At 39.9% G+C, this 16577-nt stretch overlaps 1 protein-coding gene across 2 annotated transcripts; it reads right to left on the bottom strand.

Annotated features, from left to right (window-relative positions):
- Window positions 1-7: 7 nt before the first annotated feature.
- On the bottom strand, window positions 8-10976 carry ctps1a (CTP synthase 1a). Of its 2 annotated transcripts, none has more exons than XM_085148386.1 (18): window positions 10820-10976; window positions 8492-8674; window positions 8243-8413; window positions 8051-8151; window positions 4843-4959; window positions 4484-4567; window positions 3487-3567; window positions 3252-3403; window positions 3020-3152; window positions 2610-2698; window positions 2413-2507; window positions 2238-2300; window positions 1259-1302; window positions 1073-1169; window positions 938-993; window positions 647-743; window positions 402-546; window positions 8-325 (listed from the first exon to the last, which is right to left on the bottom strand). In XM_085148386.1, the coding sequence occupies exons 2-18, from the start codon at window positions 8658-8660 to the stop codon at window positions 241-243; spliced, it is 1779 nt and encodes a 592-aa protein (XP_085004512.1). In that variant the 5' UTR covers window positions 8661-8674; window positions 10820-10976; the 3' UTR covers window positions 8-240. The 2 variants fall into 2 exon arrangements, with proteins under 2 accessions (XP_085004512.1, XP_085004514.1); XM_085148388.1 differs by lacking the exon at window positions 10820-10976 and adding an exon at window positions 8760-8889.
- Between the last annotated feature and the right edge of the window lie 5601 nt (window positions 10977-16577).

Below are 16577 nucleotides of genomic sequence, written 5' to 3'. Positions count from 1 at the left end.
ATGAATATTAATAGTTTAAATTTTATTTAAACACTACGGTTTTCAGTGGTTTGTTTCATGAGCGTAGTTTACTCTAGAGCTGAAAGTCCCATAACTTAATCTGCAGCTGCCTGTAGTCACTTCTTTACTCTAGGAAATGCCAGCCCTATCTGTGTGAACAGTACAGTTTTCCAACACTTGAGACAACTGATGGTAGGACACTTAATTAAAAAATGTGTTAAAATATCTTCCACAGATGGGTCATTCATTGGAGAGTGAAGGAAGTTTCAGTTCTGATATCTCAGAGTCTGGTGTGCTGCTGCCGCTCCGATCGCTGTATGTGTCCCTGTGTGGCACAGAAGCAGTCTCAATTAGTATGCATACCTTTAGAACATGAGTAAACTGAGACATACACTATTTACCGTGGAGATAGACGGCAGCCTTTCTGTAAGTAGCTCTGCAGCTTTCCAGCAGCAGCAAGCAACAAACCAAGGTAGGGGGGTGATGGCTTGATGGGGCGTGAAGTGAACTCGGGATGGTACTGCACACCAACAAAATAGGGGTGATCTGGAAGAGGAGAAAACAATTTTAAACAGAGTCTGTTGAAGGTTTCACAGAAAAGGTTGATATATTAAAACTGAAAATAATTCTGTTTGCTTTTCTGTACCATCAAGCTCAATGACCTCCATCCTCTCTCCTTCCACATCCTGACCTACGAAGCGGAAGCCGTTCTCATCAAAGTGGCTCTTAAGCTCAGGGTTGACCTGTTCACAAAAACGAGGTATACATTTGGATCACAGGTTGAGCAGGTGACCATATGCCAAAAGATTAAATGCGGTGCTTTGGGTTCAACCCTGGATCGGCCCTTTGCTTATACGTCTGTCCCCCACTAACTCTATCCAATTTCCTGTTTCTTCACTGAACACTTAGTGATGATGAAATATTAGTTCAGCATTACCTCAAATCGATGTCTGTGCCTTTCATCCACATACTCTGCATCTCCATAGAGCTTTCCTGGAATACAGAAGAGCTGTAAGCACAGAGCAACAGTTCATCACCGGCTGGTCCAGGTTGAACTAAAAGCTTTTCTTACGCAGTGTGCTGTTGGTGGTTTTGAAAATGGTCCGTCTTTTCCCAAGCCTCATGGTGCCACCCATCTGTCCGGGGTTGTGTTCTGGCATATCAATCACCTGCAAAGATTAAAATGAAAGGATGGATTTTAATATACAGTTACAGTGCATGCAGGAGTCAGGTTGTTTGTGCAATGCATAAAACTTACCACAGGATGCTTTGTTTCCGGGTCAAATTCAGTCGAGTTGGCATCTAAGTATGAAACGGAACAATCTGCCATTAGTTATTTTAATCAACAGTCAGCCACCAGTGCCCACCTTTTGTGAGTAGGAGAGGCATTTCAAGCTGAAAACTGACTATGCTTTGAAGAAAGCTCCCATTCCCACACCTCTCTCAAATAACTATGCTGTATCAAACACGTTGTTTTGACAGACTATCTTCTGTATTTTCAAGGTTCAATATTAGCATTACGGCTGCTGCAAAGTTGACAAGAAGGCGGACACTGGCTGGAACCAGTGTTTATGGCGTGAGTTTATTAATTTATTGAAGTTAGAAGTAATGTTTTTGAAGATCAGAAGGTTAGGTTTAAGTATTATAGGAACCGCCTTTACAAAACTAAAAGTACAAGAACTGGACTGATGCACAGTGGGAACAGACATCTGAACCTTTGCTAGTTAAGCTGCTAAAGAAACAAGTACTTGTTCCCCCCCAAATACATTTCCAGGCACAACTGGCGCTGCAATTTCCCACAAAAATAGTATGACATAAGAAATTTTTTTTCCCCCAATTCCAGGCGAACCTTAACAATTGAGATCGAGGGTATTGCAGGAAAATCGGGACTTTTGACTGAAAAACGAAGAAGGCAATGTGGTTCTTTTTTATTCCTCCACACACAAGGACACACAATCAGATTATAATGGTCCTCTTTGGATCTACCTATACGTACCCACAAACATTCTCAATGATGAAACCTAACATAGATCCTATGTTCATTACCTATCCATCCAAAATTATTGTATACATGGAACAATATACACTTTTCATCTATGAAATTTCAGTCATTTATTAATTACCTACATCACTCGGCATTCACATTAAAAGGTAATGTAAATAACATTTAGCACAATGCAGCGTTTTCCTGCTTTGTTTCTTCTTCTTTACTGTGAAGATAATATCAAAAACATTACCTGTCCAGCCGAGCACGTTCCTGGCAAACTCGCATACAGCCAACTGCATTCCAAGACACACACCTGCAGAAATATGAACACCAGTCAAGTAGTGTTTCTGATGCTGCTACTTACTGACATTAAATATGGAGTAAGATAATAAAACATGTAATGTGATCCGCAGAAACTCTTGTACCGAGGAAGGGTTTTTTCTGTTTCCTGGCCCAGTTGATGGCATGAATCTTTCCTTCAGTTCCCCTCACACCAAAACCTCCAGGAACCAGGATGCCACTGAGGACAGTGAAACATTGTCATGTTGATAAAAGTCCCATTTTAATATTCAGGCTAGATTATCTAGTGAGACAGGACATTGTACTCCAACAGGGCACTCACTCAGAGCTGCAGAGTTTCTGCCACGCTTCGTGGTATTTCACTGGGTCCTCCTGCAGAGTGCTTGGCTCCAAATTAGCAGAGTCTATATACTGAGAAGAGGAGATGTTCACAGCTTACATGATTGGTCTAAAGGCACAAGTCAAGTTGTTTAAAACACCCCCCCCCCCCCTCCCAAAAACAAACACAACCAAACAAAAAATCCCAAACTAAAATCAACTATTTAATCACTAATCATAACTATCAACACTTTCCCCTACTCTAGAGCCATAATACCTTTAAACTTCAGGGTACTGCAAAGACTGTCATAGCCATGGAATACAATGAGGAAGCACTAAATCTAGGAGGAGCTGGCTTCACTTTGAACCATGTCTAGATCATTTGAGCTAAAGACTATGATTCTGTGTACATACCTTAACCTCCAACTTGTGGCTGATGGCGAGTGCAGAGTGTTCGAGAGCCTTTATAACAGAAGCATAGGAGTCTGAGAACTTTGTGTACTTCCCCACCAGTGCGATAGAGCAGTGCTCTAGCAGTCTGTCTGACCTGTGAGGAAAAACATGGGCATCCATTTATTTCTCGGTCTTCTCTGGAGGACAATGACTTCTCATGGGAAAGGTTCAACCCACAAAGGTGCTCACTCACCTGTCAGACATCTCCTTCCATTTAGTCAGCATCTTCCTTGGTCTGGTCTCTATTGGCATATTCAGTCTCCTGCTCAAGTAGCTCACCACACCCTGATCTTCCAGCAGTAATGGCACTCTGTAGATAGATGACACATCGTGCACACAGATGACCTGGAAGAAGACAGGTCATCCATTTTAGATGTTTATGGAGAGAGCTTTATGGCTTAATCGAGCCTGACAGGTGTTTCACCTACCTGCTGAGGCTCCACGTGGCAGAACATTGAGATCTTTTCCTTGACAGAGTTCTCCAGCGCAGTCGTACAGCGGCACATGATCTGCCAGTGACAAACAAACAAACAGAAAAACCTTTAAAGATCCGATTCCAAGTTTGTCCAAATTTGAACTTTGCCACATGTAGCACACATGAGGCTGGGTTCAAGTAAGAAAACATGTGTCCTCTTGCATGACTTCTCTTTTTAAATTTATAGAAATCTGTGTGAGCACCTTTCTTCATCTTACAGTCCTGATTATATGCAAGCTGGCAATGGCCTTCATCTCCATTCTGACTAAATTTCTCTTTTTTTGTACTGTGACTTGTAGCCAAGGAGGCTTTAATTTTTACTTGATTTAATGTTTCAGCAGGATCATGTCCATTCTGTTTCAGCAAAGCTTCCCAGGAAGTTAAAACCATCATATCATCAATGCAGAGTACCAGCATGAACGCATCACCCCACTATACCAGTGATCTAATAGTCTTGCTTCATCCTTTAAAGGGGTCATGTTTTAGTGCAAATACATCATGTACAAATACAAAACTGCTTGCAATATTATCAGAATGCTAGCACTCCAATTACTAATCACAGTTAAGGGTCCGTGGTTGGTTGATGGTGACTGTACAAAGAGTTTGCACAATTTTTCCATACAGCGGTAATAAATGGTTAATCCATTTTTCATTTGAAGAAGCAGATTGGAGCAGCATTTAAAGTTCAGGCACCTGAAGTGTGTCAAATATGGAAAAAACAAAACAAAAAAACCCCAGATAATCAGAAAAGAGGGCAAATACTTTCATGGCACTTAATCCCTGGTTGCCTATAGTGAAATTATGAATTAAGAGTCAAAGAATGTTTTGCACATAAAACATCTGAGTTTCAACATGTAAAACATGCCACTCAAAAATCCATTTTAATTCAGAAATGTAATTTAAATGCAAATGAGGCATCAAACATGTTTATGTAATAGCAACTCACTCACCAGATCAGGAGACAAGCCTAGGCCTCTCAGCTCTCTCACACTGTTCTGTGTCGGTTTGGTCTTTTGCTCTCCTGTTGCGCTGGGCTGGACACAACCATGCAAACAACAAACCGGTACATAATGAGACAGTCTACAACAATCACCCTCTAAAAGCTAGTTTTAGAAGTATCTAAGCAACACCTCATTAAAGCAGAACAAAAATCTGGGCACAAGTTTCAGTATTTTTCTTACTAAATACTCACCTTTTTTTGAACAGGGCTGAATAAGAGTGCATATTTGCATTAAAGCCACATTCAGGTATGCAGCAGTTTCACGTGTTTGTTAATTGTGAGGTGAGATATAAAGTATGGCTGTCTTACCTGTGGTATCAAACTGACATGAATGTTACAGAAATTCTCCCTCTTCACTTTAAACTGGAACTGCCTGAAGGCCTCGATGAATGGCATGCTCTCTATGTCTCCAACAGTCCCTCCCAGCTACAAACACACAAACACTGGCAGTGACCATCAAGGAGGAGGGGGGTGGGGGGGATTACACAATATTAAAGCTAGACTCTAATGACATTTAATCAAAATACAGGGAATCTCTGGTGATCAATAACAGTTATTCAGCCCTTAACAGCCTATTGATATTACACTTTATGGCATACCACACTCCTGAAAATGTACCAAGTGAGACACTATAACAGAGCAGATTATCCTACCACACTCATGAGTTTTCCCTCCCGCAGACCGATGGTGTGGACTATAATTTGCTTTCAATACTGAATAGTGAGGGTGGTTTTTTATGCTCACAGTGTGCCCCCTGATGCATATGTCGTGCACCTCTCGAGTTTTGAAACCTGGCACATTTGGCTGGAGCTGTTGTAGCTGGGCTGAAGACACGAATGTATTATGTCAGTTTTTACTGCCATTTTATTTACATTCCAGCACAGAAGCTCAGAGATATACGGAGGGAGATTGTGTAACTATTTGAACACCCCCCCCCCCCCCCCCCCCCAACCAACCAACCAACCACCTGAGCAAGTCGTATTCCCACAATCCATCCCTCTGTATAGCCAAACAATGTAAACGAACACCAAGCACCATAAAGTCTGATTGATGCAGACTTTTTGGACGTTCTGTAGCAGACGAGGTCTTCCCAGCTGTTAACCCTAAAATACACTGGATGTTGTTGTGGTGGTTTTATACTGAAGTGGTCCAGAAATGATTGCGCACACACTCAAAACAATGCTTGTGACTCCACCAGATCTACGGCGGCGTCCCAGAAGAGGCTTTCCACTCAGCATAATTTAAAATAGGTTTTCTTTTGTTTTGTCTTTTTAACAGATGCCACCTCAAGCTGCACGGAGCAAATAAAAAGGGCAGGAAGTCAGGCACAACAGTACAGAAAATTCAGTCATTTTTCAAAATACAAGACCACACGCCGAGTAAGACAGAGCTTCTTCTGAAAGATTCTTGGGAGTCCTTTTAAAACCAGACCGAGGAAAGAACGCAACTGTGCTGGAGACATGATGTTGCAGAAATACAGCCAGTGTATTTCAGGGTCTATCTGATACCCTCATTTAGGTGGTGTTCCTGCATTATGACAATAATGTTGGTCCAGGAACAACATTGCAACTGACCAATCATGTTTGATTGGTCAGTTGCTCCTAGCCAAATTTAGGTTACTCATGTTGGTCTGATTGTGATTTTTTTTCAATAGCATCAGGTAACTTCTTGTAACATGGGGATATCAGATTGTGCATACAGTGGCTTGCAAAAGTATTCGGCCCCCTTGAACGTTCCCACATTTTGTCACATTACAGCCACAAACATGAATCAATTTTATTGGAATTCCACGTGAAAGATCAATACAAAGTGGTGTACACGTGAGAAGTGGAACGAAAATCATTCATGATTCCAAACATTCTTTACAAATAAATAACTGAAAAGTGGGGTGTGCGTAATTATTCAGCCCCCTTTGGTTTGAGTGCAGTCAGTTGCCCATAGACATTCCCTGATGAGTGCTAATGACTAAATAGAGTGCACCTGTGTGTAATCTAATGTCAGTACAAATACAGCTGCTCTGTGACAGCCTCAGAGGTTGTCTAGGAGAATATTGGGAACAACAACATGAAGTCCAAAGAACACACCAGACAGGTCAGGGATAAAGTTACTGAGAAATTTAAAGCAGGCTTAGGCTACAAAAAGATTTCCCAAGCCTTGAACGTCCCACGGAGCACTGTTCAAGCGATCATTCAGAAATGGAAGGAGTATGGCACAACTGTAAACCTACCAAGACAAGGTTGTCCACCTAAACTCACAGGCCGAACAAGGAGAGCGCTGATCAGAAATGCAGCCAAGAGGCCCATGGTGACTCTGGATGAGCTGCAGAGATCTACAGCTCAGGTGGGGGAATCTGTCCATAGGACAACTATTAGTCGTGCACTGCACAAAGTTGGCCTTGGAAGAGTGGCAAGAAGAAAGCCATTGTTAACAGAAAACCAGAAGAAGTCCCATTTGCAGTTTACCACAAGCCATGTGGGGGACACAGCAAACATGTGGAAGAAGGTGCTCTGGTCAGATGAGACCAAAATGGAACTTTTGGGCCAAAATGCAAAACGCTATGTGTGGCGGAAAACTAACACTGCACATCGCTCTAAACACACCATCCCCACTGTCAAATATGGTGGTGGCAGCATCATGCTCTGGAGGTGCTTCTCTTCAGCAGGGACGGGGAAGCTGTCAAAATAGCCAAATACAGGGCAAACTTGGAAGAAAACCTCTTGGAGTCTGCAAAAGACTTGAGACTGGGGCGGAGGTTCACCTTCCAGCAGGACAACGACCCTGAACATAAAGCCAGGACAACGACCCTGAACATAAAGCCAGGACAACAATGGGATGGTTTAAAACAAAACACATCCATGTGTTAGAATGGCCCAGTCAAAGTCCAGATCTAAATCCAATCGAGAATCTGTGGCAAGATCTGAAAACTGCTGTTCACAAACGCTGTCCATCTAATCTGACTGAGCTGGAGCTGTTTTGCAAAGAAGAATGGGCAAGGATTTCAGTCTCTAGATGTGCAAAGCTGGTAGAGACAAACCCTAAAAGACTGGCAGCTGGAATTGCAGCAAAAGGTGGTTCTACAAAGTATTGACTCAGGGGGCTGAATAATTACGCACACCCCACTTTGCAGTTATTTATTTGTAAAAAGTGTTTGGAATCATGAATGATTTTCGTTCCACTTCTCACGTGTACACCACTTTGTATTGATCTTTCACGTGGAATTCCAATAAAATTGATTCATGTTTGTGGCTGTAATGTGACAAAATGTGGGAAAGTTCAAGGGGGCCGAATACTTTTGCAAGCCACTGTATTTCACGGGTTATCCTACCTGGCTAGCTAGCATTACATTTGCATAATTACACGTTAGAATGGCGTGGTGGCCATTCTAACGTGTAATTATGCAAATGTAATAATACATGTTATTGAAAAGAAACCTGTTTTTAGGATTAAGAAATCAAATCAGCATAGAAAAAAAATGCTTTTTTCATGTAATCATACTTCATTCGAGCAGCCAGCCTACCTCAATTACACACACTTGAGGTTCTATATCGTCATCATCAACTGGTACTTGTGCCTGTTTCATAACCCATTCCTGGATTGCATCTGTGATGTGTGGCACCACTGGAAAAGAGCAAAGCATAAAATGCGTGTTCGGTTAATGACTCCTCTTTGACATTACCATCCTTCTCTAAATGACCTGACCGTTGCATACCCTGCACAGTCTTGCCCAAGTAGTCTCCCCTCCTCTCCTTGTTGATGACTGACTGGTAGATCTTGCCCGTGGTTAGGTTGTTGTCTCTTGTCAGCCGGATGTCGAGGAAGCGTTCATAATTCCCCAGATCCAAATCAACCTCACCCCCATCATCCAGCACAAATACTTCACCTGGACAGAGTGAGGGGTAAACATTTAGATGACAAGCCTGCACATGTTCATTTATACTGAATATCTCCGCTGACGTACCGTGCTCATAGGGCGAAAAAGTGCCTGCATCTATGTTGATGTAAGGGTCAATCTTAATTGCAGTCACGTGCAGGCCACATGACTTGAGGATCGTGCCCACACTGCTTGCAATGATGCCTTTGCCGATACCTGAGATGACTCCTCCAGTTACTAGGATGTACTTCATCATTGTTGCTCTGGTACCTGGAGGTAAATGAGTGATTAGAAAGCAACAGTAAACCACTAATAACTAGTCAGACATTTAAAATAGTCATTTTCAGAAGCTTACCCGCAGTAACTTATTGGCCCACGTTAAATGTGAATTAATAATTCTTTGTTTGTTGATAACATATTTGTTCAGTTGTTGTTGCTGTTCAATTTCCTCCAGGCACTTTGGTCTTATTGATGCATTCACTGACTATTGTTCCTCTTAAGACCTTATCAAAGTAAAGGTCCCTAGATAGGCTATTATCATATCATGCGATAAGATGAAATACCAGAATTGCCGGACAAAAACAAAGATAAGATATGATTATAACAATGTAGCGTATTAGCAAATATTGGCTTCAACCTCTAGTTGCGGTTAGCCATTACATTTGAGCATGAGTGACTACAATCTTGTTTCCCTTAAAGAGTTATCATGTGGCCAAGCCAAATTCTACTTTGTTCAGTCTATGACCAAAAACAAAAAAAATCACTGAGTGTCTTCACTTGTGTGCGTGCGTGTCTGTGTGGCTTCTTTGTAGAATAACTTTAGCATATCAAATAAAGTGAAGCAAATTGCTACCTTCATCCTAGGGCTGTGTTGTATCATATTGTCTGCGATGACACCAGTACAAATTTTTATGCTATATAACAATGTTGTATTGAAAAATTATTGGTATAGCAAAATCATCAATCACACGTAAAGTGCAACCAGGCAGCAAAGTCTGGGATGCTAGTAGCTGGTGTATTATAATTGTAACCCCATTGTAAACAAATGACTCCACTGGGAGTCGCTGGAGCACTATTTACATTACATACCACATGCAGAGAAAAATGGATGGAAATAACTGATGTCACTTCCATATTGCAAGTTAATGGCAAAATCCTTTTTGTTTTCTTCCTCAACTTGAGTCTTAATACAGTGGGATATATGACAGTGAATAATCCAATGGTACCATTTTAATGTTTTTGATGTAAAAGACCAGTTGTGTGTCTGTGTTCTAATAATTCAGTGGGAAAAAAAAGTTTTTGTCTTTTTAGGTAAACTTTAACCATGTGGGACATGTGGCTGATCAAAACAAGATACATTACTAAAAATAAGAACTTTTTTAAAACATTTTCTTCATTTTCATAGCAGACTCAACTTGATTGTGTATTAAAAAAATACTGGAATGAAGGAAAGGCCAACTTGCTAAAGAATGAAGTAGTTAAAAGCTTTGGAATTTGGTGAAGTTTTGCGGCCATTATCATGCTGCCTATTGACCTGGGTTACATTGCAATATACGTATGATGTGCAGATGTTTAACAGGAAAGCTAAATATGAACAAATCAGTATTCAGCAAAGAAAAACTCAGTAAAGTTAACAGACCAGACCACGTATGTCCTCCTCCTTGTACAAAAAAATGGACCCCCACACTAATTTTGTTGTTTCCAGGTAAATAGAACTTAAGTAAAAATAAAAGTAACGTTACATAGGCTCGAAGGTCGACAACTAAATGTGTTTCAAAGTATGTCTAAAAACACACTGTGTTGTATTACGACCCTGAAAAACTTCGGGGGTTTTGTTTTTTATACATGAAGCATGGCTCTCAGGAAGCACGAGCAGACCCGCGCGGCACAGTTGCAAATTTAACAAAACCAGCCGGTACAACTAGCTTTTAGCTAATGGTCAACATCGTTACGGGAGTTATTTTCAGCTACAGCAAACCAAGGCGGTCATTAGGATCTAAAATAGACAAAGGAGATGCATAAGATTTGCTAAACAAGGTACCAATTTCGTTAGTTTCTTTAACTACAAAGGGTGGCTAATGTTCCATTTCTATCAAGCCTGCCAAATTGTTACGATACCCAACAAGGCTTTCAAAATAAAAGCGAAGTTGGGTATTTAAAAACGCGCACATAACAATTTATATTCTCAAATTTCTAAACGTTGCCAACCAAGTCTAAACTAAGCCCTATGTTTCTTGTTACGAGAATGTGAGCTGTAATATAACCAATCATTTCTACAATAATATTAAGAAGATATTCCGAGTAGAATTTTATTTTGTTTTATTCTTACCGGAAGCGAGACGTATTCGTTTACCTTGACATAATTTTATACCTAGCCAACCACAACCTCTGTATCTCTATCAGATTTCAACTCACCGAAATATTCCGCAACCAAAGACTCCTCTGTAAAAGGATCGTCAGCGACGCAAACAGTTAGCAGGACCTTTCGAAATTTCGAATTTTGGTACTGTGATTCTCTAAAATCCTATCTATCCACAAACTAGCCCCACACGTGTATGAAGCACGACTGAGGGCTGTTCTACGTCATTCAACACGCTTACGACAACGATATGTTACCTTCAGGTACGCCTCGGAAACTACTGCGGCCTTCGGGGGGTTTTTGGTTTCCACGAGGTTGACCAAATAAAAGCCTGTATGCGTCCCTGTATGCAGTTCAGCACAGAGGAATCTGACTAGCTGACAAAAGACAAACACCTATTATCATAGAAAAATGCTGATACTTAAATAAAAAAGAAAAAGAGACAAAAAACCTACCTGATGCAAATTAATTAATAAAGTGGAGACTTTATTTCTGAGAGGCCAGTCAGAATAATTTTTAATCACATTGTCTGTAGAACCACTTTTTTGTCGTTTTTTTGTGCGATTAAAAAATGTATTTATGTTTATTAAGTCCAATTCCTCAGATTTACAATGACCTTTTTGTTCTTTTTTGTTGTTGTTTTAAATCATTGGCCCTTGAAGGCAACACTGTTTGTATTTTTGGATCAGCAGGGGGAGCTCATGTTTCATGGTTAATGGGCGGAGAGGGAAAAGATGGCATCCCCACTCCCCCTCACACACACCAGGCATCTATCTGCCTTATATCATCTTGCTTGGAGCCCCCTTGCATTGTGCATATTTTAAGTAGCTGAGAATCTCAATGTCTTGCACAATTTATGTGAAAACAAATTTGTTCACACCGCATTCATTCTTTTAAGTGCACACTACACCAGAATAAGTACAGCACAATCATTGTTCAATAATAGAATAAGCTATGGTGTCCTGACAATAGACGTAACAGTGTATCAGTGTGAATCCAGTGATAATGGATGTTTCACAGAAGCAACAAAGCAAAGCTCAATTGGTCTTGGAGCAGAAACACATAAATGGCTCGAGGCAGAGTTGAGGTTACAGCACACCAGCTCCCCCTTCTCCTACTGACACAGAACGAGACTTTATACAATAAATGACCAGAGTGCAAAGTGGTTAGTTACAGTGTGCTGCGGAAAGGTCAACGATCTTGTGGTGTGAATCGTGGTGTATAATCTTCATTATGCTCAGTGAGATATGAAGTCTCAATTTTGCCACACTGTGACTCACTCAGGTTGAACAACAAGATGTCCACAGCTTGTTTGGATCATCCACAACTAGGTTCATTGGGTGCACTGTGTGGGTGAGTGCTGCAAATTAAAATAACAAAAATGATGGACTTAGTGACTGATGGCTGACTCACAGACAGATAGCTCCAGAGCTGACTGATGCTTCTGTGTAACACCCAAATCATACTTGTGAGCCTTAGCAGCCAGCTTAGTCTCTGGAACACAGGAGGGGGGCTTAATGAGAGTTTTAATTCATTTTTGACCAGCGCTGTGATTGAATTAAACTCCCACAGAAGGGCTGGATCCTCTCCTCACCACAAGCCATTTCCTCCTATTAGAGATGTAACAGAAGCAGCAGGCAGGGAGGCAGGTCAGTCTGATATGACTGTATTTTTTGGGGGGGTAGTGTTTTATGGAAACATATAACAGGGCTTACGTGTCTGCTGCTAGCTTTACCTTGTGGTCTGCTAATGTGTTGATGCAGCTGCATGGTGTTCTGTTGTATGTTTTTAAGGAACCTTTTCATTATGCGGGAAAAGAAATGACCAATGTTTTCATCACAAATATTATATTAAATATACAATACAATAGGTTACTGTCAAAGAGCTGTTAGCCGATAACTTGGCATGTCTTAGCATGGTTTGGAGTTGTATTTCAGTCAGTTCTGTCTTTCCAAACATCTTTCCAAAACTGATGGAATTATGAGCATAGAGAAGTACCATCAGAGTTTGATTCACCACGCAATACCATCTGGAAAGAATGTGATGGGCAACAACTTAAGTTGTCAGCATGAAAATGATCCAAAACTCACTGGAAATATAGTAAAACCATACCTAGCTAGCATAACACACAATGGGAGACTATCAGTCATCATGGACTGGCCTCCTCGAGACTCCAGACTCAAAATGAGAGATAGCTAAAGATTTTTGCACAGTGCTGTAATATTTAGTTCGCCCCACATGTATCACTGAACTTCTGTCAAAATATTGCCCAGGTTAGCCCAGGTTAGCTTAACCAGAATTAGCTTCATTGTCATGCTATTGCTCTCAGGTTCAATTAAATGTGGTTGAAATAAAATAAATACAGCCAGTAACATAATTAGGGCAGAACAGATACATGGATTTTAAAACCATTTAGATTTTTTTCTCCAAGACCAGGAGGTCATGTTTCTACTGAAAGAGAGCTGACCTGTGTCTTCTTGTTTCACATTCTTAATGTCTAACAGCTACTCTGATTTGCCCAAAGCCCAAAATATTGGATTTAAAATGTGCTTTCAGTTGTATTTTGTTGTCCAACATAGTCAGACTAGCTGTTCACATTTCTCTAGGCTAGCCTCAACACAAACTCCAACTCTGTACTCTCTTTAGTGCTCCATGTATATAGTCACACTTATTCTATGATGGTGGATATCAAGGTTTAGTTTGCTATTTTTTGTGACTTCCATCCGTTCCTGAGCAATTTTGCACCAAGAAAGAAATATATATATTTTTATGGTATACAAGCAGTAATTACATAACATAAAGAGTAGAAGAAGGGGCAAGCAACCTTGCTCTGTGCAAAGTGAAAATGTATATCACACTGAAGATCACTAATTACTGTGTGTTTTCTTTGCTTAACCTTCATGTGTGACCTAAACAGATGTCTAGTCAAAACTACGTGGCTATGTATGACCTTTAATTTTAAAGTTGTGATTCCTACAACTGTGTACTTATACCTGAAAGGGATATTTCTTCTGCTGACAAATTTGAGTGTGGGAATATTAGACAAAATTTCTTCACTAAAAGTATTAAGTCATACTGAATCTGCTGTAAAACTAGGGTCTGTGGTGAAAAAAAATATAAAAATCTATACTACTTTGTTTCGTAGAAGGTTGACGCACCTTTATTTTTGCTGCACTGCTGAATTTTTCCATGTCCACTTTAATTTCTTCCATATAGCAATATTACCGGGTATCTCAAATAAGGTCAGCCGTAATCATTATCCTTTCAAAATCTGTCATGTTTTATTAACTTACAAGAATATTTCTCCTACTTCATATCTTCCTGCTGCTCCGCTTCCTGCTTTGCTTAAGAAACTCATGAGCATCTTAAGAGCCTTCCAACCAATTTTGCTTCAGAAAAGAAGAATCATTAGTTAAAATGCTAATTAAAAACCATTCTAAGACTAGTTCAACAATGGGGGAAAAAATCTGATGTAACAAATAAAAAACACTTGTGTGTAATAGATTATTACCTCAAATATATCCAATTACAGGTCACTTTATTGGGTACACCAGATCATTTGCGTGTTAATGGAAATATCTGATCAGCCAGTCACATTGCAGCAACTCCAAGCCTTTAGAAATATAGACATGGTCAAGATGAGCTACTGAAATTCAATCCAAGCCTTAGAATAATGGAAAATTCTTATTTAAGTGACTTGTTTTTTGATGTCAGATGGACTGGACTGAATATTTGAGAAACTGCTGATGTATTGGGTTTTTCCTGTGCAACCATCTTTAGGGCTTACAGAGAGTGGTTCAAAAAAAGTGAAAATATTCAGTAAACAGCAGTTAATTGGGAAAAAATGCATTGTTGATGTCAGCAGTCAGAGGAGTATGGTCAAACTACTTCAAGCTGATAGAATGACAACAATAACTCCAATAACTACTTGTTACAAAGTATATAGAAATGTATTTCATAATGCAAAACACATTGAACATTAAACCATATGGGCTACACAACAGTGAGCTAAAACAGGAAACATTGGCCATAATTCACACATCCTCATCAAATTAGATAACAGGGAATTGTAAAATGTTGCCAGTCCTGATAACTTTAAATTTCTGCTGCAACATTCGGATGGTTGGGTTAGAATTTGGTAACATGAAAACATGGACTGATCCTGCCTTGTATCAATGGTTAAAGCTGGTAGTGATGGTGTAATGGCGTGGGAAATATTTTCTTGGGACATTTTGAACCTCTTAAGCCTCAACTATACTTTCAGCATCCATAACTCTGCTTGGATGTGCGGACGTCCATGTATCTGGCCATTTTTTTTTTTGACTGCACAGACCAGACTTGTCCACCAAGAATTTACATTGCAGTGTACCAACTGAGCATGCACTCCAGATGGCAGTCTAACAGGAATGATTATTTGGTCATCAGGTAAGTCCAGCTTTCTATGTCTGCAGTGGAGTATAATCAAGGCTTTAGTATAATCGAAGCTTTGCGCATCTTTTAAATACCACAACCTACCTGAGTATTGTTGCTGACCGTGTCCATCACTTTGTTACTACAGTGTACACATCTTCTGATGGGTGCTTCCAGGGTGATAATGTACCTTGTCACAAGTTCCAGTCATCTTAAACTGGCTTCTGGAACATAACAAAAGTAACTTCATTCCATTCAAATGGCCTCTGCAATCATCAGTTCTCAATCCATCAGAACAACTTTGAGTTTGTGGTGGAACAGTAGAGTCACCTCATATGCAGCCAACATAACTACAGCAATTGCGCGATGCTATGATATCAATATGGACCTGTGTCTCTGAGGAATCTTTCCAGCACCTTGCCGAATCTATGCCATGAGGAATTAAGGGAGTTCTCAAGGCAAAATAGGGGCCAACACAGCACTAGCAACATATGCCCATGAAGTGAGTGTATACTTAAAAAGTGATTTATTAAGGTTAACAAGACTATTAGTAAATTTGCAGTATTTATTTATTTAATGCAATTTGTCACCATCACATTGAGTAAACATTAATTATCAAAATAATTTACTGCTTTATGTGCAGTGGAGACTTGCTGTGGAGGCTGTTTCCAAGCCAGTTTGTGTACACTGCAGAGATCAGTGTCCCATTGTACTGTTTTGAATTGTTTGCAAAGACATGTTGCCAATTAGAATACACTGAATTTTAAACTGTATATTGATTGCTGACTTGTTTCCCAGGCATTGTCCACTGAGGCACAAAGAACATAACAATTTTTCATAACAATTAATTAGATATTTACCGCCAATTTAAAATACTGATCACATGTTTTGTGTGTTGTACTGTGTTATATTGTGGAGTGTCTCTGAATTATCTATGAAGACCAACCTTTTCTATTCTGCTATTTGCAGTGGTTAAGCAGTTTTCTGTGGTTGTTCTGTCTTGGTTGCATTTACAGCTTATAATTTCATACCAGTTAATTGATATTTAGCAATTACCCAGTTACTTTGACTCAATTTAACAAAGAGTTTAATGTAAAACATTTTGTCTGCAAATTTTTTAATACTTATTGTTTAGATTTGAACATACTATCGATAATTTTCCTTGTTGGTCCTACACTTTTCTCTCTTATTATTAGGGTTTGCACATAACTGATTTCTAATTTAAATATGTACAATCAATCTGATACAGTATGTCACAAAAATTAGTACAGCCCTCACATTTTTGTGCACATTTTGTTATAAGGGCAAGATCAAAGTAGCATGGAAGGAGGTTAGCCAACTATCAGAGTTGCAGAAAGGTGCGACAAAGAAGGTGCATAACAAATACAGCAAGCTGTCCATACC

The sequence above is a fragment of the Neolamprologus multifasciatus genome, chromosome 22 (genome assembly GCF_963576455.1).
Source record: "Neolamprologus multifasciatus chromosome 22, fNeoMul1.2, whole genome shotgun sequence".
NCBI lineage: Eukaryota > Metazoa > Chordata > Actinopteri > Cichliformes > Cichlidae > Neolamprologus > Neolamprologus multifasciatus.
Note: the sequence above shows the minus strand (reverse complement) of the source record. Positions and strands in the feature narration are given on the sequence as shown.